The sequence below is a fragment of the Pteropus medius genome, unplaced genomic scaffold (assembly GCF_902729225.1).
Source record: "Pteropus medius unplaced genomic scaffold, Ma_sr-lr_union100, whole genome shotgun sequence".
In the NCBI taxonomy this organism is placed as follows: domain Eukaryota; kingdom Metazoa; phylum Chordata; class Mammalia; order Chiroptera; family Pteropodidae; genus Pteropus; species Pteropus medius.
This window is the reverse complement of record NW_024348533.1, coordinates 4406425-4429983: the sequence shown is the minus strand read 5'-3', so window position 1 is coordinate 4429983 and position 23559 is coordinate 4406425. Positions and strand designations below refer to the sequence as shown.

Sequence of the window (23559 nt, the reverse complement as noted above, 5' to 3'; positions counted from 1 at the left end):
GAGGGCCTTTATTCAGATTCCATCATGTTGTGAAACTTAGCTGATCTTTTCCAGGATATATGGGAGGCTTGGTTTTAAGCTCTCTTGCAATCCACACAACCCCCAGCAACCGAGCACACTCTCCTATTTGCAGGAGGACTACTAGCTTTCTCCAGAACCCAGCTCGCACACACAAGCCCTCAGGTGTCACTGTCCCAGGGGCACCAGGAAAAGGGTAGCAGTGGAGGGCAGTCAGGGGCTAGGACTCAGCGACAGTGGTGGCTGCTAGGGCATTTTTCTCAGGACTCTGATCTCAGAAAATATATCCAGGGGAACTCATGGCAGCCTTTTTAGGCTGACGAAGCCTACACAAGAGTTCAACGGCAGACGATTAAATGCCAGCTCCTGGTGAGGAGGTAATCCCTGTTACACAGACACTGGGGACCATTTGTCAGAGGTACCAGAGAGGTGGCCTAGCATGGGTCAGGTCGCACAGGGGCTGACAAATCTGGCTCTTGGTTTCTTTTTGTAAGGCCCAAGAGCTAAGAATGGTTTTTAAATTTAGAAGGAGTGGTTAAAAAAAGAAAACAAAGATAACTATGTAGACAGAAACTATATGTGGCCAGAATAGTCTGAAATATTTATAACTGATGCTTTTTAGCCCAAGGGTTTACTGACCCTTGGGCTAAAAGGCTAGCAAAGAGGACCTCCAGAGTGCCTTCTGATGTTATAGTTCTGGCTTGTGTCTCCCCTCTGGGTTCAAGACTGGGTTCTTCTCCCATCCCTGGCACTCCCTCCCCACAGTCAGAGTCTGGAGGTCCTGGCTGGACAGGGTAAGGGTGACCAGTGGGTCAGCCTCAGGTCTGGTTGTGGGTTTTTGGCTGGTCTCTCTCTTACAGGCTCTAGGAATATTGGTAGTTCTGTCTCTGCTGTGCTTGAAATGTAACATCCACACAGAAATGTACAAATCATAAATTTCCAGCTCCAATAATTTTTCAAACTGGACATCCAGAACAAGAAATGGACCACCCCCAGAAATCCCAGGTCACCTTCACTTATTCCCCACCCCCAGGTACCCACTATCCTAACTTTAGCTGGGGATCAGTTTTGTCTGTTGGTGAACTTCCTAGAAATGAAATCATACAGTAGGATGTTCGGAGTCATACAGTGCATGCTTTTATGCTTGGCTTTTTTTCATCTCACTTCCCGTTCAGAAGGATGGAAGCTGGATGGGGGACAGGGGAGTCAGGACAGGACCCCCTGCATCCTCACCCCTGGTGCAAAGGCAGGAAAGAGCAGGAGGCTGTGTGCTTTAGGACCCTCTGGAGAAGCCCTGAGGGGACCAGCTCTGGGCCCCTCCTCCTCCCATCCCCACCTGATTTAGGCCAGGCAGGGCCAGGCTAGTTCCTGGATGGCAGAGCCACCTTGAAGCCTGCGGCCTACCCATACTCCCTAGCCACTGCCAGGGGAAGAGGGATTTCAGCACAGCCTCACTTTTCCTGAACTTTGGTGGCTGCAAAGCTGAGGACTGTGGCTCCCCGGGCTCATTGTGCAGCAAGGAAGCCTGGAGGGGCCTGGCCGAGAGAGTCAGCCCTTTATCATAGGCAGCTGGCAGGCTGACTCCTTCCTCTCCTCCCAGGCTGTTGCCTCCATTTCATGTATCTCTATTCCAGATCTTATGATTCAGTTCAAGGGTAACAAGAAGCTAAAAAGACACAGGTGATACAGCCTGTGCCCTCAGTTACTCTTCTGCTTCCATCTTGGTCTGTGAGCTTCTCTGGGATGTTAGAGGTAAAAAAAAAAAAAAAAAGGCTAAGCCTTCCTGCTGGCCTTTGTCACTCCTCCGGTGGCCAGCCTGGGCATGCCCTGTGTTATTCATCATGGCACCCTGGAGACACAAGTATGGGTGCCGTGAGACCTCAGAGCAGAAATGTCTAAAAGGGCTTCCAGGAGGGCAGCCGAACATGAACTCTGGAGAGTTCCAGGAGACCTCAGGGAGGGCAGGTGTGGGAACTGTAGATAAATGCAGGGAGTGAGGCTGCACTAAAGGTGGCTTGTAAGAAAACCTTGCCTTCTGGTGGGTATGGAGTCTAATATTATTCATTGAATACCCACAAGTCATTATTGTCCACTAATAAATTAATCCATTCAGTCATAATCACAAAGCAGCCAGAGAATTTGGCTCTGAGTATGGGGTCCTGAAAAAAGTTGACCAGACTCCAGGGTGGTCAGCAGGTGAGATATATGTCAATGGCAGAGGTCGGGGGATAGGTTATCAGGGTGACTTTAGGACTAGAAGTCTGGCTTAGCACTCCACCCATGGGAAGATATCCTGCCCTCTTGAGCGGGGGTGGTGGTGAGGGGTGGAGGGCACGTAGAGATTCTAGTTCTGAGCCAGGGTCCGCCCAGTCTGGGCTGAAGGAGGGGACAAGTACCCAGGACACAAAGTCAGTGCCCTGCTGGGTGGGAAGATTTCTTTCCCGGGGAAGTGGGGGCTGAGATTTGAGAGGAGAGCCCCTGTTGGATTCGCAGGCCCCTCTTCTGTTTCAAAGGGCGCCTGGGGCCCTTCTCATTTGCCCCACTGCCTTTGTCCACTTGAGACTGTGTTGGCTATTGGGGGCATCCAGGGGAACAGCGAAGGCTAAGATGAATGTCTTCTGCCTTTGCCCTGTCCCTTCTCTCCTGACAGGAGTGGCTGAGGAAGGAACCCAGATGAGAGGCAGGCATCCGGGCTGGTCCAGGTGGGCCTAGAGCCCCCATCTTTAGCAGAGATGACTGACTAGCCATTTCTACTCAGGAAACAAAAATGGAGTGGGAGCAAGGCCTGGGTCGGGCACCACCATGCTTTCTGGGCCTGTTCATCCCTCTATGGTATTAGACTCGGGACCCCTGGGTTCACCTCCTATCTGGCTGTGGGTGCTGGTTGAATCATGTTCCCTCGCCTTAGGTTTTGCAGGTACACCAGACTTAGGGCAATATGTGCCAGGAGTGTGGGTGGAAGGTAGAGAGGTGTGCACTGGAGAGAGCTCACAGCGCACACCTGACGGGAAGGACTCTCACAGGACCGCAGTGGAGGGGGCAGCATGATGAAGCAGTGAGTATGTCATATTATCAGGGACTTGTATGGATACTCTAGGCTCCCTTTATTTCTGGTTTATGGTCCTATGGGCAAGACACTAAACTAGCCTCTAAGGGAAATATGATTTTTTAAAAAGTTGAAGTGCTGCCCCATTGCCAAGGATCTCATAATCCAGTTTCAGAGCAGACACTTCTGAAGGTCAGGGTGGCAGTGCTTGTGGCAGCTGGAAAGCCCGTAGATTCTGTCTAGTATATAAAGTCGGAGTTGGGGCTGCTCCAGCAGGGGGTTAGTAAGACTCAGGAAAGGGGAAGAAGGCCCCCCAAGTCTTGGGGGTCAGTATAGAAGTGTCCCTTCTGTGGATGAAAAACGGGTTCTATGGAAGGTAACCTTATAGGGTGATCTGATCATTAATTCCTACCTGGGCAGGTCATGGTGGGTGGTCACACATGCCCCAGGCATATAACTTCTTTAGTAAAAGGCTTACCTTTGCCTTAAGCAAGCCCTGTCCATTGTTTCTGTGCATCTAGATTAACTCGCCTTTGATCCCAGAGTAATCCTCTTTTGCAGACCCCTTGGAGGCATAACCACCCTCAAGGGAGCACATAATCTTGTTAATTAATTCTATACCTTGCTTCCTCCCGTTTCATGTCATTTTCCTTACTTCTCTCCTTAATTCCAAATGCATAAAAGAAGCTGCAAAAGTGTCATTCTCTGGAGCATTGAGATCTTGCTTCCAGATAATTGTCAGTTTGGCTCAAATAAACTCATAAAAATTCTCTACAGGTTTGGATATTCTACATCGACATCTCTCCTCAGGACACTTCTGTCTACCAGCCCCTGCTCCCTGGAGCCCCAGGTTCCCTTGCAGATGTCATGTTGTAGGAAGCCATATTGGAGGAGGGTGAAGAAAGCAAGCAGAAGGCAATGAGGTACAAAAGACAAGGGTTTGTATATGGATGTCCAGGACAGATGTGGACAGCATGACCCTTGCCTTCAGTCAGTTTTTAAACCAAGTAACCAATGAGGCCACTCAGAAGAGTGGGTGGCAAGTGGGCAGGACCCTGCCGCTATCCTATAGGGACCATGGAGGAACTATACCATCCATGGCCTCTGGGCCCTTTTTCCTGATCTGCAGAACTGGACACGAACTTTCAGCCCATTCTGCCCAGGGCTCACCCTTATAGAAGACAGCCCCTCTGTGGAGGGCTCCGAGCTTACAACCCCCCGCAATAATCAGAGCCATGCAAGCCACCAGTCTAAGGTCTGTGCTTGCCTGATCAGGACTAAAGCTGGTGGGGTGAGGGGGGTGGGTCTGTGGGTCGTGGAGGAGCCTAAAGTCTTGGGTGGGTGGGGCAACAGAAAGGTGACATTGCTGTACAAATTCAAACTGAGACTGCCGGGAGCCTCCTCCAATCTACTACTCCCCAAATACCCTCAGCCCCACCCTTCCCCAGGCCCTCGCAACCCCCCATCAGTGGGGGCCCAACGCCCTTCATCTCATCATACATCCAGATGACTGTAAAAAATACACAGATTTATTACCGTAAAACCTTATTAATACAAGTCCACAATCCCTTACCTGAAACCCTTGGGGCCAGATATTTCAGAATTTAGAATTCTTTGGGCTTCAGAAAGATACCAAGAAAAAAAGAGAAAGGTATCCAAGTATAGATGCTGAATATTGCATAACACTCCCAGGGGGTCAGGGATGACACCCCATAATCAAATACATTAGTATTCTTGTGGAGAATTGTGAAAGGCACACTAGAGGAAGTAAATAGAGTACGGAGAGCCTCGCTTGAGGTCAGGTTTTGATGCCAAAGTTAGGAAGAAACTTTGAGCTTGTGGAGGTGTTCTGGCTTTCAGAATTACAGGTAAGGAGTCACAGACCTGTACTTACTTCCTCCTTTACAGAACGGCACAGTCGTCACTGAGGTGCAGTGGTGAAGTGCCTGACCTCATGTCCCGGCTGTGGCATGAACCAGCCATGGGACCCTGGGCCTCAGTTTCCTCACCTGGAGTACAGGTGTGCTAAGAGTACCAAACAGCTTAGCACACATAAAGTGCTTAGAACCCTGCTCAGTACATGGTCCCACGTGTGGAGCATGATGGCATTATGGGGACAGACACATTTAGGACACATCCTTGGTACAGTCTGATGGTTTCAGGCTTCTTGCCGAGACCCTGTAGGAAGCAGGGCAGGCTGGATCTTTTTCTAGGGCTCTGGGCCTCCTAGGACTGCAGATACAGAGGTTTCAGAAGTCTCTACAGGAGGCTCCGTCAGGTCTTGTGGTCAGCTGAAGGAGAGGGTCCCCCTGGAGGGGCCTGGCTTTGTGTCCTTTATGATAGTGGAGCACTCCCAGCCCCCTGCACACCAGGTGGCCATGAGATTGGAACTTTTTGCTAAAAAAACAAAGGCATGTGGACCCAGAGAGATCCTTGTTCACAAAGGAGACTCAGTTTCGCTGAGATTCTGACGTGAGGCTGGGCCTTGTCAGACACACCCATAACACCATTTCCGCAGGACAAAGCAAAAATGTTCTGTTTCCTACTGTAAAAGTAATGTGCTTACTGTATAAATTCAAATCATTCAAAAGGACAGGAAGGAAAATAGAGGCCCCGTTGTTTCCTAGCTTCCTAACAGCCCCCTGGGCACCTGTCCCTCCGAGCGCCTCCTCAGATACACAGACACCCGCCCCCACACACCCACTCTCACCCTCACCCACACATTCACACACCCACTTTCACCCACATACCCCTTCACTCTCACGTACACATCCTCACACCACACATACCCACACATATCACACACACCCTCGAACACTCTAATCTTTACAAAAGGGGATCACAAGTGCATACAAGAACACACTTATACAGAGGCAGGCACTCAGCCATTTCTTCTCCATGCTCGCAGACGGATGCAGGATGCTGCCCCCATAGCTCCCTGAACTGGGAAAGTGGGGGTGAGAATAACATTGCCACAGGGTGCCTGAGAGGCTCCAGTGGGACTTAACACTTAACAGGAAATCAGTCTGCAAACTGTCAAGTGTGAAAGATCTGAAGGATGATTACTGCCCTCCTCCCAAACCCCTGAACAGGAAACATTTTGAAAGGACTTCAGGAAGATGACAAGCCATCCTAGTGGTGCAGACCACTTGTAATGAGGTTGATGGGGGTGCGGAGGGCTCAGTTTCAGGGCAGGGTGGTCCCCCAAAACCCCCCAGAACACCTCCTTGGTCTGTGATGGTGAACTTCTGTCAGCAGAGGACCTGAGCAGCCCCTGCTCTCGCTGGCCTCTGGGAATTATGGGGGCTCCTCTCCATCTATGGGGAGGAAAGAGGAAGGTGATCCATGCCGGCTCCTGGCCCCCACCAAACCCCAGTGGTGGCTCCCAGGTGTGCCCCTGCCCCCTCTATCTGGCTTCAGGACTGAGGAAAGGGGCAGAGGCTGAGATCAGGCTGAAGACAGGGGAAGTACCCACCCGCCCCAGTGCCCCACCTCCATCTTCAGTTCTAAGGCCCCTCAGCTATGCTTGGGGATACCTGGGGCTTCCTCTCCCCACCTGTCCCATAGTCACCTGGGGCTTGCTTGTAAGACTCTTTATTCCTCGCTGTGGGGATAAAGAAGAAAACAAGAGATGGGTAGGAGTGGGGTAGAGTTGAGGCCCTGGATCCCCACCTTCTCTTTCCCTCTCCAGGCCCTTTCTGAGGTCCGGCCCAGTGGTGCCCTTTAGCTGTGAGGACAGCAGGGCCCTATGGCTCTGTGCAGTAGCTGCTGCTCCCCAGAAAGTAACAGTTGTAGCCAAAGAGATGGGAGTAGAGCGTTCCTCCCTGTTGGGCCGGACCAGTCTCAGGGCCTCCCACTATTTCTTCTCCACCTACCTTGAAGGAATCTTTTGGTCAAAATCACAACTCCAACTGCCAGCAAGAGCAGGATAGAGGAGAGAACCATGGCAATGAGTCCATGACGAGAGGGCGGTTCTAAGGAAGGCAGAGAAAAGGGAGCAGAGCATGGGATTATCTCTGGAGCCCCGGGACCCTCCCTGCCCTCCTTGCCCCCTCCCAGCCAAGCCCAGCTCCTTACCCCAGGCCACAGTGAGTGTGTGGCTCAGGCCAGAGTGCTGCACGTGGCAGGTGTACCCGGCTTCCTCCCCAGCTGGCACCCGCACAGCCGCCCACATCTGGTAGGTGCCATCCCCACTGGGGCGTGTCTCCACGTGCTCAGTCTCCAGGGCCAGCTCCTCCTCACCCAGCCACCACCTCAGCGAGATATCCCGTGGGTAGAAACCCAGGGCCCAGCACCTCAGCGTGGTGCCCCTGTTCTCGGTCGAGTGCCTTGTCACATACACTGTGGGTGGCTCTGCAGAGAGAGGTGGACGGAGGATGGCTGGTGAGTGACTGCTCTCTGCCCATCCCTCATGCTTGATCCCAGTCTCTAGCATCTTCCATGGAGGACAGGGAGGAGTTGGTTGAGAGACACTCAACCAACACTGGAGGCAGGGATGACCCACTGCCAACTGTTCCAAAGCAGCACTGTCCTGGGAATTCCCATGGGAGGATGTGACTTCCTGCCCCCACCTCCAAGGAAGGTCCTGGGTGGGGCTCTTGTGTCCCATAGTGATACCTCCCCTTCTTCCCACAGAGACCCTAGGGTTTTCTCAGACTTTACATACTTCCCCTGTGACTACCTGCACACAGCATGTGTCTAATAAGAGGTTGTTTACTGAAGGCAAGAACAATATCCCTTTCATCACTTTGCAACGAGCATGGTTACAAGTGTGGCTCTGAAGCTGGACAGCCTGAGTTCAAAGCTCAGCCTGACTCCTGACTAACTCTCTGTCTCTTAGTGCTTAATGGGGAGCCATCGTTCCTTCCTCACAGAGTTGTTCTGAATGATATAATCTAGGTGTGAAGGTTCCTTTCACATGTCAACCTTACTGGGCCATATTGTATCCAGGCATTTGGCCAACGTGTGTGTGTGTGTGTGTGTGTGTGTGTGCGCGCGCGCGTATGTGTGCGTACGTGTGCGCTTCTGGGCAAGATTCACGTTTGAATCAGTGGACTCAGTAAAGCAGATTGCTCTCCCCATGTGGGTGGGCCTCACCCAATCAGTTAAAGATCTGAATAGGACAATAAGGCTGATAAGAGGGAACTCTTCCTGCCTGACTGCCTTGAACTGTGACCCCGTATTTTCTTGCCTTCAGACTCAAACGGAAACATCAGCTCTTGGGTCTCAAGCCTGTGCCATTGGCTCTCCTGAGTCTCCTGCTTGCTGACTGCAGATCTTGGAACTTCTAAACCTCCATAATCATGTGGGCCAATTCGTTATAACACATCTTTCTCTGTTCTCTCTCTGTGTGTATACATGCACACACATACACACATCCGTTGGTTCTGTTTCTGTGGAACACCTAATATACCAGGTGAAGGAGGCAGGACAACACTTGGTGCTGGATGAGAGTTCAGCAAACTTATTGAACACACATCAATATGGTGCTGTAGGGGAGCATGGATTATTATTACCATTCTCATTACACTGATAAGGAAACTGAGGCACAGAGAAGGCAAGTAACCTGCCCAAGGTCACACAGCCAGCAAGTCCTGGAGCCAGAATGTGGATCTGGAGGCTGGGCTCCAGTGCCTGAGCTCTGAACCACCATGCTCTGCTCTTGTAATCGCGTCTTCTCTTCCTGACATTATCTATCCTATCCTCCCCCTTTGAGGAACATCTTCCCCATTACCTCAGCTGACTCACATGTCACCATTGAATTAGCAGACAACCATGGTGGGCTGGGTGTGCTGACCAGCCCCACCCCCCAGCAGCCTGTGAGGACTCCATCCTTGGCACCCCCAAGCACCCACATTCCTTACTGTCCATTCCAGCCCATGTACCTCCAGCCCTGTCGGCCAGAGTCAGAAGTTTAGAATGCACCTGGAGTCTGGGAGCATGCTGAGCATGAGAGGTGTGTGGAAGGAACAGGCCGAAGGGCCTCAGCTTCCCTGTAGTCTCCAGTGGCTCAGGAAGTGATAGGGAAGCTCCTGGGGCCTGGGGCCATTTCCCAAGGAGCAGACCCACTGGACGTTAAACCCTAAGAGGACTTTATGAGCCATCAAATTTAACCCACTCACTCTACAGATAAAGAAAATGAGGCCAAGACAGGGTCCCCCTCCCCCTCACCCCCGACCACACTGGGGACTCCAGAACCCCTCACTCTATCTCACCTGGAGTAGAGGCCTGAAGCTCTCTTCCTGCTCTGCTGGTTGGCTATCATTCCAGGCCCCAGTGGGCTTATCTGGGTCAGGGGACACAATCTGCCCCCCTCACCCCTCCCCTGCTTCTCTGTCAAATGGAACAGCTCTTTAGAATGGGAGTGTGAGGCCACACTCTGAATTGCCACAGGTCGGGCCTTACCTTTCCGGGTCAGGTGCTGGCCTCCCAGCTCCAGGTACCTGCGCAGAGAAGTGAGGCAGAGGCCCTCCAGGTAGGCCTTGTCATATTCAGCGTAGCAGCGCTCCAACTCCCACCAGCGCTTGGTCCGCATAGCCATGGGCTCAGCTGATACCCAGCTCAGAGTCTCTAGGTCCAGTGACAAGTGGTCCTGCCCATCGAATCCAAACTGCCAGAAGCTGCTGGAGCGGCCATCCTCCTGGATATTACAGCCAAACATGCGTTGAGTGCTATGCATACCTGCGTGCAAGAAGGCCGCAATTAGTGGGGGGCTGCGGGGCTCAGAAGCCCACCACCCACAGTGGAGGCAGGGAGTGGGCATTTATTTTTATTTTATTTTTTATGCCTTCAGCACCTGGTCTTCCTAAGTGGTCTCCCATCCAAGTACTAACCAGGCCCGAACCTGCTTAGCTTCCGAGATCAGATGGGATCAGGTTTGTTCAGGGTAGCATGGCCGTAGCTGGAAGTGGGTATTTTAAAAGAATGCTCCCCAGGTAACTTTTATGAGCAGCCAGGGCTGAGAAGTCTGTTAGGCCTCTCGTGTGGGAAGCACAGTTGAGTTCATAATTAGACACATCATTATTTTCTGTGCTACTGAGAAGGAAAAAATTCAGTTATTTATGGGTGTAAGATGCCCTCAATGGTTGCAGAGATGGGAATATGTGAAATCTGGTGCATCTGGCTGTTACCACCGCCACTGGGGGCTGGTGATGCTCATCCCAGGGGACCCTGGGCTCATGCACAGCCCTTCCTAGTCTCGGTCCTTTATGTCTAGTCCTTCTGGGGCCTCTGGGGCCTGAGGATTTTAGTCACTTGGGAGTCGGGGCACAGAGTGGGTGGGTGCTGCATGGAGCTATGCTCCACACTGGCACTTCATTCAGTGTCATCGGCAGTCCTGGCAGTGGGCGTGCTCTCACCATTGCTGCGAGGAGGCTGAGGCTGAGAAATGTTCCCGCCCCTCACCCCTCACTGACACTGGGCAAAACAGGGGTCCTCACCGGGTTCTGTATCCCATCTTGAGCAATCTGCCTAGTTCAAGTTCATCTAGCCTCCCTCCCCTGCCTGGCACAGATGGTGTCTGAGGCCAGGATGCATGTGATTTCAATCATTTGGGGAGGGGGAAGGGGAAGCCAGGAAAGACCTCTGAGGTCTGCTAGGGTCTGGAACCCTGGTAGCTGAGGAGAGGGCATCATGGGCCCCCAGCTCCGGTGGATGCTTGCTGTATGGCCGTGGGCTGCTTGCTGCAGCGGCAAGTGATTCAGAAGGCTCTTGCGGCCCCTGCTTGGCTATTGGGGAAAGAGACTGGGAAAAGCCATTCCTCAGGAACGAGCCCAGCACCCACTGTCCCCTAGTGGACAGGTCGGGAAGCTCAGCGTGCAGAGCGTGAAGGAAGGAGGTGGAAAGGGGTGGCGGTTGGGGGGCACCCACGCACCGCTGGTGTGGTTGCGGTAGCCCATCACCGTCCACGTCTCCACCTGCTGCACCTCTGCCCAGGCCCTCTGCTTCTGGGTCTCCGTCTCCCAGTACTGGGCGTCCACTGGTGCCATCCACCTGGCCTGCGGCTCGGCCCTGCCCACACGGCTGTCATACCGAATGAAGGGGTGGTCGTCCACGTAGCCTACAGCCAGAAACTGGGGAAGACCGGGGCCTGGCTCTGACAGCGCCAGGTAGTGGTAGCGGAGGGAGTGCGTCCCTGCGAAAAGAATGCGGGTCTCAGGGTCACGTGCTTCCAGGATTTGCTCCTGGGTCTGGTGAAAACCTACCCAGAGTACTCCTTATCTTGAGCAAGAACTGGCAATTTCAGTTAGAAAGAAAGGGCATCCAAATGCTCTAAACAAAGAATCAAACATGGAGGCCAAAGTTCATGTGCTTCATGTGACTTTCAGTTTCTCAGCTCCTCACTCTGGGCCTACTTACACTTTACACTCATCTCTAGTAAGTGTGATCATCTGGTTTCCCATCTCACAATTAACAAAGGTACGATTTAAAAAGAGTTGTTCTCTTGGAAGCTTAATTTATGTGGAATTATTCATTCCCCAGGGAAGCAAATAAAGGTCGCCATCATTCTTGACTTGAACCAAATGCTGCCTCAGGGTTGCTCTCCACCGTGTCTTCAGAAGCAGCAACTCAACCATTCAACTTGGTGCTGGAGATGGAATCAACTTAGCAGCTGCAACCGACTCAAGCCGATAAAACAAATGCTGTATTTTTAAAAATTCAGCCTACCTTTCTCAGAAATGGCCACGGCTCACTGCCTTACCTAACTTTTAAGAAAGTTTTTGCTCAAATGCCACCTTCTCAGTGAGGTCTTCCTAGCCCACCCCAGGAAACAGTGACCCCTGCCACCCCCCAGCACTCCCATCTCTGAGTTATTGTTCTACAGAGATGACCACCTCCTAGAGAATCTGCACTTTACTTGTTTATCTTGTTATCGGTCTGTCTGTCCAGGGCAGGGATTCCTGTATGGATTGTTCTCTTGTTTTCCCAGCACCGAGAAGAGCTTCCAGCACATACTAGGTGCTCAATGTTTGAATATTCAAATGTGAGAGGAGTCAAACACAGTACACTTACAGATCTTGTTTATGCTAGCTAGGGCCACACCAAACTCTGCACAGGCCTCTGTCCCAGGCCCTCCTCTTGCCTAGTATTTCCTCATCCCTCCGAGAAGTCCTCCCGGTTCCATCCTGACATCCCTCAGAGGGGTCTCTGTGCCCCCCTGTGATCAACTGTGGGCTCCATAAGGGTGGGCAGTACATTGGACTGTGTCATCACTGTTTCCACAGGCCTTGGGCGGGGGGGACATCATGCTTGGCACACAGTTGGCACTTACTTCCTGCATTTGTAGAACTGAACAAAAAATAAGAGCATGAATGACAGTGACAATAATCACAGCTCCCATTTTTGGAGTGACTGCTGTGTTTCCTGCACTGGTCTTATTGCTTTTCATTCACTATCTTGGTTTATCTTAAGGATAACCCTAAGAAGCTGGTGTGACTGGCCCATTTTTCAGATGAGGGAACTGAGGCCCAGGGAAGGCCAACTCTAGTAGCCAAAGGCAGGCTTGAGAAAGAGGGGAGCCCTGACTCTTTCCCAGAGCCTGCTGCCTTCTAGGCTAAGGGGAGGGGAGTCCCTTTCTTACGGCTGGTGAAACAGGTCAATGTTAAGAAGTTGTGAGGGAGGGGTTGACATCCGGCCTGGGCTGGCACAGGCCTCCTGGGAAATGGCTGGAATCTCAGGGCGCTGTTTCCTTAAGAACCACCAAGTTAAGATCAGTGAGGTGCTTCTGGGATGGGAGCTGCAGCTGCTCTGTATCAAGGTGACCCACCGCTCCTTGGCTCTGACCTGCAGCAGCTCTCCCTGCCCTGGGTGTGATGGGGGCAAACAGCCTCTGTGTGGCGGGAAAGCTGTGCATAATGGATTTCCTGTCCGGTCTCCTTCTCCACAGGAAGCGTAGTGCAGCAGGCTGAAAAATACCCCTCGGATACCTCTGGGACCTGTGATGTTACCTTCTATGGTAACAGGGACTTTGCAGATGTGATTAAACAAGATGTCGAGATGGGAAGTGATCCTGGATTGTCTAGGCAGGCCTTAAATGGGTTCTTACAAATGGGAGGCAGAGGGAGAGCCTGTGACCATCAGAGGAGAAGGTGGATGTGAAGATGGAGCACAGAAAGATACAGGAAGGTGCCACAAGCCCAGCAATGCAGTTCTAGAAGCTAGAAAAGGCAAGAAAATAAATTCTTCCTTCCAGCCTCTACATGGAGCTGGGCCTGCTGACACCTCAGCCCGGTGAAGCCCACTTTGGACTTCCGACCTCCAGAACTGTAAGAGAATAAATGTGTTTTCTTTAAGCCACCAAGTTGTGGTCATCTGTTACAGCAGTTACAGGAAATGAATACACATGGGATTAGACAAAAGCCTGTTATGGCCTGTGAGTTTGGTGGCCCTGAAGGTCACAGTTGCTGCCCCGAGACAGAGGAGGATGCACAGTCTGGGAGGAAGGATGTCTTCTGAACACTGCAGCGAGTCCAGAGTCTCTGAACCACCACCAAGACCAAGGCCAGAGGGAGAAGGAGTAGGGGCACAGGGACCCTGGAAGCAAAGAGACCGCAAGGGTGCTTACATGCTCTTCCCCAGGTGTGGGAAGGCGAGAAAAAGCAAGTAACCACAAGGTCGGGCTTGGCGGGAAAGGAAGCCACACACGTTTGGTTATTCTGTTAGGGCAGGTGCACAATCTGCCTTCTAGGTAATGTCACTAGTTGTCCCCTCTTCTCAGCGGTTTCGCTTACCACAGTTCCAGTTACCTGCAGTCAACTGTGGTCCGAAAATATTAAATGGAAAATTCTAGAAATAAGCAATTCCTAAGTTTTAATTCGCACACTGTTCTGAGTAGTGTGAGGAAATCTTGAGCCATCCCACTCCATCCTTCCTGGGATGTGAATCGTCCCTTTGTCCAGTGTTTCCACGCTGTAATGCTCCCTGCCCATTAGTCACTTAGTGGCCATCTCAGTTATCAGATTGGCTGTCATGATATTGCAGTGCCTATGTTCAAGTCACCCTTATTTTACTTAGTAATGGCCCCAAAGTGCAAGAGTAATGATACTGGCAATTCAGATATGCCACAGAGAAGCCAGAAAGTGCTTCCTTTAAGTGAGAAGGTGAAAGTTCTAGACTTAATAAGGAAAGAAAAAAATATCGCCTGCTGAGGTTGCTAAGATCTATGGTGAGAACAAATCTTCTATCCATGAAATTGCCTAATTTATAAATTAAACTTTATTATAGGTAGTATCTATGAAAAAAAGTAAATATAGGGTTTGGTCCTCTCCATGGTTTCAGGTATCTATTGGGGGTCTTAGAATGTATGGATAAGGAGGGACCACTGTTATTTATCAGTGCTAGCTGCTTTAGTGACCAATTATTTTTGGTTAAAAATGAGGGGAAGTCTATTAATGTATAACTTTTTAAATTTATAAAACACTTATGTACTGGGCCCTGTCCCAGTTACTTTGCGAAGTTGTGGCTCAGTTGATCCTCAAAACAACTTTCTCAGGCAGGCACTATTGTACCTATGACAGAGCGGAAACTGAACCACAGAGAAGCAAAGTCGCCTGCCAAGCTCACCATGGCGAAAAGCAGGGCCAGAGTACACACACAGACTCTTGAGGTCTTAAGCCACAGCCATCCTTTGGTGAACACACTTCTGGCTGAAGCTCTGCCCACCCTGGCAGGCCAGTGGCGACCTCCCTGCCACCCTACTCAGCAAAGACTTTCTTATCACCTGCCGTCTGACCCTCTCCAAGGCCCTGGGGATGCTGGCATAAGCAGAATAGCCCCAAGTGCCTGCTCTCAGCAAGCTTACGTGGATGCAGGATAAGTAAGATAAATGAATAAAATGTACGATAGGCTGGACAGCAGAAAGTGTTGAGGGGGAAAACATAAAGCAGAGATATATGAAACATTAGAGGAGGGGTTTAAAATTTTAGATAGAATGGTTGGGGAAGGTCTCCCAGAGCGGGAGACTCAAAGGTCCTGAGGCAGGAGTGTGCTTGGAGGGTTTGGCGACTGCTATAGTAACAAAGGGGAAAGCTAAAATGGTGGTATGATTCGGTGCAGTAGTAGCAGGGATGAAAGAAGGGGCTGAATGCCAGCGTCTTCCCAGGCTTGTCCAGATGGCGTCTGCAATGGTGTAGATACAGCCTCTCACCTAGCCTTCCCTGCTCTGGGGGCTCTGGTTCCTGGCCTTGACTTCTGCTCCACTCTGGACTGTTACACCCATGGCTTATGCCTTGGTACTGCATGCCCATCCCGGGAGTCGGGGACCTATTTTGAGGACAAGTTCATTATTGTGGCCCTTTACTCAAGTGACTTCCTGGTACTGCCTGGCACATATCCAGTGCGGAGCCTGCCGTCATGCCCCTGCCCTGAAAACCCCACTGCTGTCTGCTCTTCCGGCTAGGTGGCCCTGAGAGCCCAGCCTGCTCTCCGCAGGCCTCAAACACTGACCACACCCCTCTTTTGCCCCAAGAAGACGGGAATAGACTCCTACTTGCTCATCAGACCTAGGAGGGGTCATCCTGCCTTGGGCTCCGGCCCAGAGTAGGGCAGGATAAATGAAGGGAGCAATTATCAGGCCACTTCCCTGGCTGTGGAGGTGACAGGTGCCACTCCTGCCAGGCTGGGATCAGTGCCAGGCACTGTGGGATCATGGTAGGAGGAAGTGAGGGCCACATGGCAGATGTGCAGGGGAATCTGCTCGTATTGTGACATGGCCTTAGGAAGTGGCCACATACCCATTGCTGCCTCAGGGCCTGTCTGTGTCATCAGTTTCCTCACTGTCCCCTCCTGGTCACTGAGCCATGTGGCCAGTCCCTCAATGGGCAATCCTGCCCGCCTTAAGCACAGTCTCCATCTTTTCCTGACTGTGGTGGGGGAGGAAGGCAGGCGCCTGTCCGCTTTCCCACCCCACTACCAGGAGACTTCTTTTCGCCTCTGCCCCACCTCCCCACAATCCACTTGGTACTGCAGCTCTCTAGCTGTGTGGCCTTGAGGGAGTTGTCACAGCTCCAGGCCCTGCTTTCCTCCCCTATAAGCAGGCATCTCTGCAGCGGTGGAACATTCACTGAGTGAAACTGAGACACAGGCGCAGGGGTGGAGGAAGGGCCCAGCAAAACCATCTTCCCAGTCTCCCTGTCCTGTCCCGCGGGGCCAGCCCTCTGGATACCAGGTCTCAGCCCCCTCCAGGACTCTGAGGCTTTGGCCTCTGTGTCCCCCACCCTGGTAGAGTCCCTTCTCCTGAGGCAGTACACCAGACTCCCAGACTGTGGATGCGCCCTCTTGCAGGCTGGGGGCTCCCGGCCTCTGACATCCTGTCCCTCCAGCAGGTGAGCAGGCCTTACCTCCAGGCCATGGCTTATTTTCTAACTTCAGGTTGGCCAGTTCTGCCATCATGACCTTTGCTAAGGAAGCTGGGCCATCGGCCACCACGGGCAGCCCCCAGGGACTCTCTGTAAGGGGAAAATGAAAAAAGGAAGTATGAATCTCCAGGCATAAATATTCTACATGTTATTGTGTCCTCTGGGAAAGAGGGTGTGGAATGACGATGAGAGGCACTTTGGAAGGGAAGAGGGACACAGGGGCCTGGCCTCAGGAGTGACCGGGAACTCCCAGCGCACAGGTGCAAAGCCAACAAGGCGAGTCTGTGGCCTCGGTGCCAGGCGTGCTTCCTGTGCCTCACAAGTATTGATTTATGGCATTTTCACTGGCGTTTCCTGTGAGGTGGGCCCTGACTTTTCCTATCTAGAGAGGAGGGAAGCCAGGGCTGGGCTGCGCCCACTTCTGCCAAGTTTCCCCACCTGGCTGCCCTGGCACCACCCAGCGACTCTGATAATCCTGCCATTGACCTGGATTTAGTTGTCCCAGGGGCAGAGGAGGACTGGACACTGGCCGGTGTTGAGAGCTCCCAGGTGATGCCCATGTACTGCCAGGTGGAAAGCCTGCCTGTCCTGGCTCGGTGCGAAGGCTTACTCGGCTTTGCCAGCCCTTACTTCTCTCGCAGTGTTACTTATCTGACATCTATTGAGCTCCTACCCCAAGCCAGGCACTGAGCTGGGGCGGGGGTTGGGGACAAGTGAATGATTAAACAAGCAAGTCCAGTAAGGCAAGTGGGGCAGATTAGTGTGGGGTGCAAGAGGTGCTGGGAGCACCCTGGGGCAGGAGGGTGCTAGAGTCAGGGGTCTTGTAGGCTGAAATCCAGAGGAACCCTCACCAGTTGTGGTTACTGAGCAGTGGGGTGAGTGAGAAGGAAAGAACATTCTAGGTTAGAGAGCCTTCAGGTGTCATCCCTGGACCAGCTGCATCAGTGTCACCTGGGAACTTGTTAGAAATGTAGCTTCCTAGGCCCCAGCTCTACTGAATCAGAAACTCTGAGGGTGGGGCCCAGCTTTCTGTGTTCTGCCAGCCCTGTGAGTGATCCTGAGGCGATTTCAAAGCTTTAGAACTGCTCTTGGCAAAAAATAACTAAAAGCAGGAATGCCTGGCGTGAAAAAGACTGTGGTGCATCCAGGAAAACCAAGGTCAAGGGCAGACTGCAAATGCAAGAGATGAGTCTGGGGAGGAGGGAAAGGTAGATCACCTCTCCATGCCTCAATTTCCCCATGAGAAAGTGGGAGATAATAGGATTATTGTGAGGGTTTAAGTTAATATTGTAAAGTAACTAGATAGTGTCTGGTGTGAGGGGTGCTGTTGGAAGACATTTGTCAAATCAGTCCATGGGAGAGGCCAAGTTGGCACAGGTCCTAAAAGCTGGAGTTCAGGGTCAAGGCCTGGGCCAGAGAAAGGACACGGCTGGCATGGAATAGACCCTGAGTCCCTGGGCTGAGATGAGCCTGCCATGGAGGGCAAGATGGCGGAGACAGAGAGAAAAGGGCCTGCAGAAGCACCCGAGGAGTCTACGGACATGCTACCCTGAACAAGCCCCATCCCGTCTTATCTCAGAAGCTACGCAGAGTCAGAGCTCAGCAGAGTCGGGCCTGGTTAGTACTTGGATGGGAGACCACCTAGGAAGACCAGGTGCCATAGGCGTTTTTAAAAAAAAGGGGTGGGGGATTGTAAACTGACAAGGTCCTTGCAATCTGTGAGGTCAACCAAGGGTTGCCTTGCCTAAAAAAAAAAAGAGGAGGAAGCGGGAAGGGCAGAGGGGGACCAGAGGTTTCAGGGGCCAGCCCTGAAGTCCCACAGGACCATCTCCTCAGTGCCCCACAATGGCCTCTGCGGTCCCTCCCCTAGCCTGCCCTTCGGACTGCTCCCATCTCATTGCCAGCACCAGTGATACATCCAGCCAGGTGCTTAGGCCAGACACTCCAGCTCAGACACTCCAGCTTTGTGATTATCTGTCTTAATCTGTCTCGTGTGGTCTTGGTCACGTGGTCTTGGTCCCAAGGGCTACTGGTGAGTTCTGCCTTTTTGCTTCTCACCTGGTCAGGACTCCCTTCCTCGGCTCTTGCTCGAGGCAATACGGGCTCCAGAGCCAGACTGGTGGGGCCCAAACCCTAGCCAGTTGTGAGACTTCGTGCAACCTTGGGTAGCCAGTTAATCTCTCTGAGCCTCAGTTTCCCTATGTTTACCATGGAGATATAACCAAATCATCGTCATAGCATACTAATGAGGTGCAGGCTTCTGATGCAGCACTTATGACATCTGTCCCCTGAAAGCCACTTGCTCACTCCCCACCTTCTGAAGGGAAGGCTAGCATCCAGGAGCATTTGAGGGGGCCTGCCAGGAACCTCTGGCACCATCCTCTCCATGTGACATCTCCTTCCTACAGTTTGGCATACACATGGGGTTGTCCCTCCACTCTTTCCCTCCTCCTTTGCTTGGGGTCCCATCCCCCTGGATCAGCCCTGACCCTTTCCCCCCACACACCCATGACCATCCCTGTCATACATAACTGGAAGATCGCACCAGGGAGGAGCTGTAAGAGGGGCAGGGGTTCTTATTCTGGGGCCCCTGGATTTCCCTGGGCTGTGTAAACCTGAAAACTCATTTTGGGTAGCCTTGACTAGGCGGGAAAAAAATAACTTCTTTATTTTCACTAACCTCTAGCTGACATTTAGTATTTCCTCTCATGAAGAATGGAGGCAACAAAGCCCAGCAAGGTCAGCAGGACCTGAATTTTGGTCCCATACAAGCCACAGGTGTTTTCGAGTCACATGACAGTTGTTGCAGGCACCTGGAAACCTGTATTCTCCTCCTCACTACTTCCAATTTCGGGGAGTTGCTATTATTTAGGGTAACTTAGAAGTACATATGTCATATGTCACAAATTTATACTTCTAGTTTAAAATTTTTAAAGTCTTTATAGAAATATAATTGGGTTCATTTTATATATTAAAAACATTCTAAGACGAGGTCCAAGGCACAAAAAAGGTTTTAAAACTCTGACTTCAGGTCCAGTGCTGCCACCTAGCGTCCCCTCTGGTCTCTATTTTAAATCGGTAGATTGTGAGTTGAGGATGTTCTCAGAAGCGGAAATAGCTTCTTGTAAGTGAATGAAGCCCTCAGAACAGAGGCTGGCAGAAAGGACGCCAGCTATTAGTACTGCTGTGATGGTGGACACCTCTCCGCCTGTGCAAATAAATGTTCCGGCATCTCTGCGGCCGCGGTGGGCGGTGCCCCGAGGGAGCCATGGGGAAGCCAGAATGAGGTCAGGCCCAGCCAGCTCTGCAAGCAAAACTGAAACTGGGAAAGAATGGAAATTCCGAGGCGGGTTGTCCCCCTCACCCTCCCCGTGACCCAACAGGGGCTGCCTAAGATACCCAAGAGAGCCTCGCCAAGAGGCCAGGGAGAACCACGGCTATGGGCGGGCGCCCAGCCCAGCTAGCAGATAGGGGAGCTGACGCTCTCAGCTACCTGCCACCGCGGAGCGTGCCCAGGGCCTTCCTGGAGGATCAGGTCTCGGGAGCCGAGCGCGAGCGGCGTCCTCCGGAGGGGCTCACTGGGATCCCCAGGAAGCTGAGGCGTCGGCTGGGTCGTGCGGGCCGGGGGTCACCGCCAGTCCTACGTGCCCCGCCAGCCTCCCGGCGTCCCCTCCCGCTGGCCGCTCACCCGATCCGGGGGCCCCAGTGGGAGGAGATAAACCAGAGCCCTGCCTAGCCCGGGGCTCAGCGTCCCCCACAGAACCTGGGTCAGCTCTCCAATTCACCACCCCTCCAAACACAGAGGCAGCTTCCGCCGTCTCAGCCAATATCTCTTTCGCCTCCCCCAACCCCACCCGCACTCTAGTGGGGAACGATTGGGGGTCCGCCCCACGACCCCCGCCCCTCCGCTCGGAGTCACCTGACGCGCTCTCCCACACCAGTTCCAACAGCAGTAGGAGCAGAAGCAGTGGCGCGCACCCGGGGCCCCGCCGGCCTCTGGTCGCCAGCCTCGATGGTTGCCCCAGGGCGCTGGTCCTGGCGGAGACCCTCTTCAGTTGTGGGGCCCGTGGCTTTGTGTCAATGCCTGCCGCCATCCAACCCCGGACTCGTCCTTTGTAGGGTCCCAGGCTTGTGAACGCTCAGCATCACCAAGGCTGCTCAGCTGCTGCCTCGCCCCGCCTTGGCCCGGCTCCCGCCCCGCCCCTCCTGGCTTTGGCCCCGCCCCTCTCCTGGTTCGCTGCAACTCTGACGCCTGCGGATCCTGGATGGCCCCCTCTGCTGGTCCTCCGAAGGAGAACCACCCCCCACAAATATGAAAGGAAACCAGTCAAGTTGATAATACGAAATATAGCTTATACGTTTCTTCACTACCTCATGAAACGAGACCCGGCGGTGGAGCCAAATAATGTTACTGTCATTTGACAAGTAGGGCAGATGTCTGTCACAACTCTCAAGTGATTCGAAAATACCTGTGGTTTCTGTTGGGGACCAAGGCATGAGTCTCCTAATCCTACTGTGCTTTTCTACCTCCATTCACCACGGGAAGAATGGCTGCATTTCAGCTAGAGCTTAGTGAAAATCAAGGTTATTTTTCCCATCTAGATTCACAGTCCCCTGAATTCTGACCAGGGGAACCCCCCGCCACCGCACACACAATAGTTTTCACGACAATAGTTTTCAGCTAGGAGTTTTCTCATAATTGAAAATTCGGGAAGAAGGCTGTGGTGGTCCTAATTGGGATGGATTGGGGGAGCTCCTCACACATCGGAGGGTGTGGCCAGGAGTGCCAGCAGTCCAGGCCCGCCATGTCTCGGAGTCAGCAGCACATGGTGTCCTGTCAGGCCTGTATGAGGGGAAAAGCTGGATTGTAATGATCTGAGTCTAGAACACACCATTTGTTGAATTTTAATATTTTCAAAGGAACACTATTGGAGGGGACTGTGACATATCCACAGACATTAGCATTACAAAAATCAAAGAGAGGTTTTTTTTAGGCAATCTAGGTTTATATTGGGGGCCAAATCAAATAGAGCGACCCAGTTGGCTTTGGTTTGTTTCAAGGGGTAAAGTAGGGCGACCAATTGGTTCTGGTTTTAGCACTGAAATTTCTGCATCCTGTGAGTCCTCTCCGTCCCCAGGACAGCTGGCTGTGGGACACAATGGGCCTAGTTAGAAGGAGCAGGCAAATGTCATTTCCACAGTATACACTGCATCTTCCAGGAAGGACTTTCTGCTGAAGATGGAAAGGGAGTGGTGTTTTGTGTTTTGGGGTATCCACTGTGGCACTATGTCACCCACATTGCAGAGCTTCGATGGCCCACACAGCAAACTAGATCCATCTGCATTCCTAGCTATCCTATTTACAGATATTCTGCATGTACGTGGAAATGCCTATTTAGTTATTGCTTTTTTTTATAGTCAAGTTATACATTTAGATGTTGAAACACGTTACTATTTTATTATAATTTAATTTTAAATACTTTTTGTTGTAATTATGGCATTATATCCATTTTAGTTTTTAATTCTATGGATATGTAGATTAAATTATCTTTGATTTATCCTTCACTGGAAAGGATGTAACAAAACCTTTGTGGGAAGGAGGGCTCTGTAAAAAGGCTTTCTGAGATTTTCTGATGCAACACATGCCTACCACAGGTGAGCAAGAAGAGCCTCCCCAGATGGTGACAGGTGACCTGAATCTTGACACAGAGAGCAAGGACGATGAAAGTGTAGGAGGAAAAGCAGTTTTGGGCAAGCAGGCACAGACATTCCTCAGGTGCATGGAGAACAGAGGGAGTTGCTGGGGGTAGGAAAGGCCACACAGCTGGGCAGATTGTCAGAACTCAACCACAGAGGGCACTGACTGGCCATCCTCAAAGTTCCATAGGGTCACTGAAAGGGTAGGCAGCCAGATCCACTTATCCATTCAACCACTGGGGGTGTCTACTCTGTACCAGGCACCCTATCGGGCAGAGACCAGGTGAAGCCCCTGCCAGCAGAAAGTCCACAGTCTGGAAGAAGGTAGATTTACATTACTTACCCTAATAGCAACAGCCAACACCAACACTTAGATAACCAAGGATGGGCCACACGGTCTCTGTTCTAAAGCCTTTACTTACAGCTGTCATTCCGTCCTCTCAATAACCCTCTGAGGCAGGACCATAATTATCTCCATTTTAGAGATGGGATAAGTAAGGCAGATTGAGGTTGAGCTACCTGCCCAAGTCAGGCAGCTGGGCTGGGATTTGAACCCAGGCAGTCTGGCTCTGGACACCACACTCTTAATGGTTCCACTTGTGAACTGGGAAGGGAGCTGCAGCACCCTGAGTGCTATGATAGAGGTTCAGAGGGGACACCGAGAGGAGTAGCCAGTGTCTCACGGAGGCTTACGAAGGGTGTCCTGGCTGCTGTCTTTGGGTCAGGGTCAAAGTGGAGGACGGGAGATTGGCTTTGTGAGAGAGGAAGAGAAATACCCGATGAGGCCAGCCTCACCCATGAGAAGAGCTTTCTGAGAGGTCTGGGGATGCACCAGGGATCCTGCTGTGCACTCTCTGCTTCCCCAGTAATAAGAAGTTTCTCTGGAGCTGCGCCTGGTCCCCTCCTGCTTGCCAGGCTACACAGTCTCGATCCAGAGACACAGTGGTCAACTCCCCTGGGGTCCCTACTCCAGAAACATTGGCCAAACTCTCCCCATCCTTGGTTCTACCCTCCCCAGTTTCCTGCCTGGACATCCACGGTAACGCTTCTAGTCTCTAGTGTTTCCCATGGGGAGCTGAAGGCAGAATTCTTCTGTGAGTGCATCTGAAACTCTTGGATCCCCAGATCCTTCCCAGTGGGACAGCTTACCTTACAGGGCTGAGGACCAGATGCTGAAGCAGAAACCTAGGCCCACTCCCAGCAGAGTGAGAAGCTCATCGTCAAAGTTGAGTCGTGAAAATGAAGTACCTTATAGCTCAAACAGTAAGCTAAAAACAAGTTGGTTAATAAGATCGTCAGCAATTTTGAAATTAGTAATGTCAGCACAGACAACATAAATTACCACCACAGAGAGCACTGGGCCAAGACTTCTACAGGAGGGCAGGAGGATAGGAGGACAGGAGGACAGGATGATAGGACGACAAGACTCCTCCAAGGGCAGAA

At 52.0% G+C, this 23559-nt stretch overlaps 1 protein-coding gene, 2 long non-coding RNA genes and 1 pseudogene across 7 annotated transcripts in view; 1 reads left to right on the top strand and 3 right to left on the bottom strand.

The window, feature by feature from the left end:
- Positions 1-13360, top strand: part of LOC120616597 (uncharacterized) — a 29712-nt gene extending 16352 nt beyond the window's left edge. For 2 of the 3 annotated variants that reach the window (XR_005656632.1, XR_005656631.1), the window contains exons 7-10: positions 879-1770; positions 2669-3073; positions 3842-3987; positions 11546-13360. This is a non-coding gene — a long non-coding RNA (uncharacterized LOC120616597). The remainder of the gene's footprint in view (positions 1-878; positions 1771-2668; positions 3074-3841; positions 3988-11545) is intronic. The other variant, XR_005656630.1, reaches the window with a different exon arrangement.
- Positions 4572-20606, bottom strand: LOC120616593 (H-2 class I histocompatibility antigen, Q10 alpha chain-like). 3 transcript variants are annotated; one of them, XM_039880177.1, is made up of 8 exons: positions 20339-20606; positions 16402-16509; positions 10938-11198; positions 9470-9745; positions 7142-7417; positions 6940-7038; positions 6621-6668; positions 4572-6381 (listed from the first exon to the last, which is right to left on the bottom strand). In XM_039880177.1, exons 1-8 carry the CDS (start codon positions 20511-20513, stop codon positions 6362-6364), a joined length of 1263 nt encoding a protein of 420 aa, XP_039736111.1. In that variant the 5' UTR covers positions 20514-20606; the 3' UTR covers positions 4572-6361. The 3 variants fall into 3 exon arrangements, with proteins under 3 accessions (XP_039736111.1, XP_039736112.1, XP_039736113.1); XM_039880178.1 differs by having other exon boundaries at positions 6636-6668; XM_039880179.1 differs by lacking the exon at positions 6621-6668.
- Positions 9849-9967, bottom strand: LOC120616723 (uncharacterized; annotated as a pseudogene).
- Positions 19063-20325, bottom strand: LOC120616599 (uncharacterized). Its single transcript, XR_005656634.1, has 2 exons — positions 19913-20325; positions 19063-19723 (listed from the first exon to the last, which is right to left on the bottom strand). It is a non-coding gene; the product is annotated as an uncharacterized LOC120616599 (long non-coding RNA).
- Positions 20607-23559: the final 2953 nt, after the last annotated feature.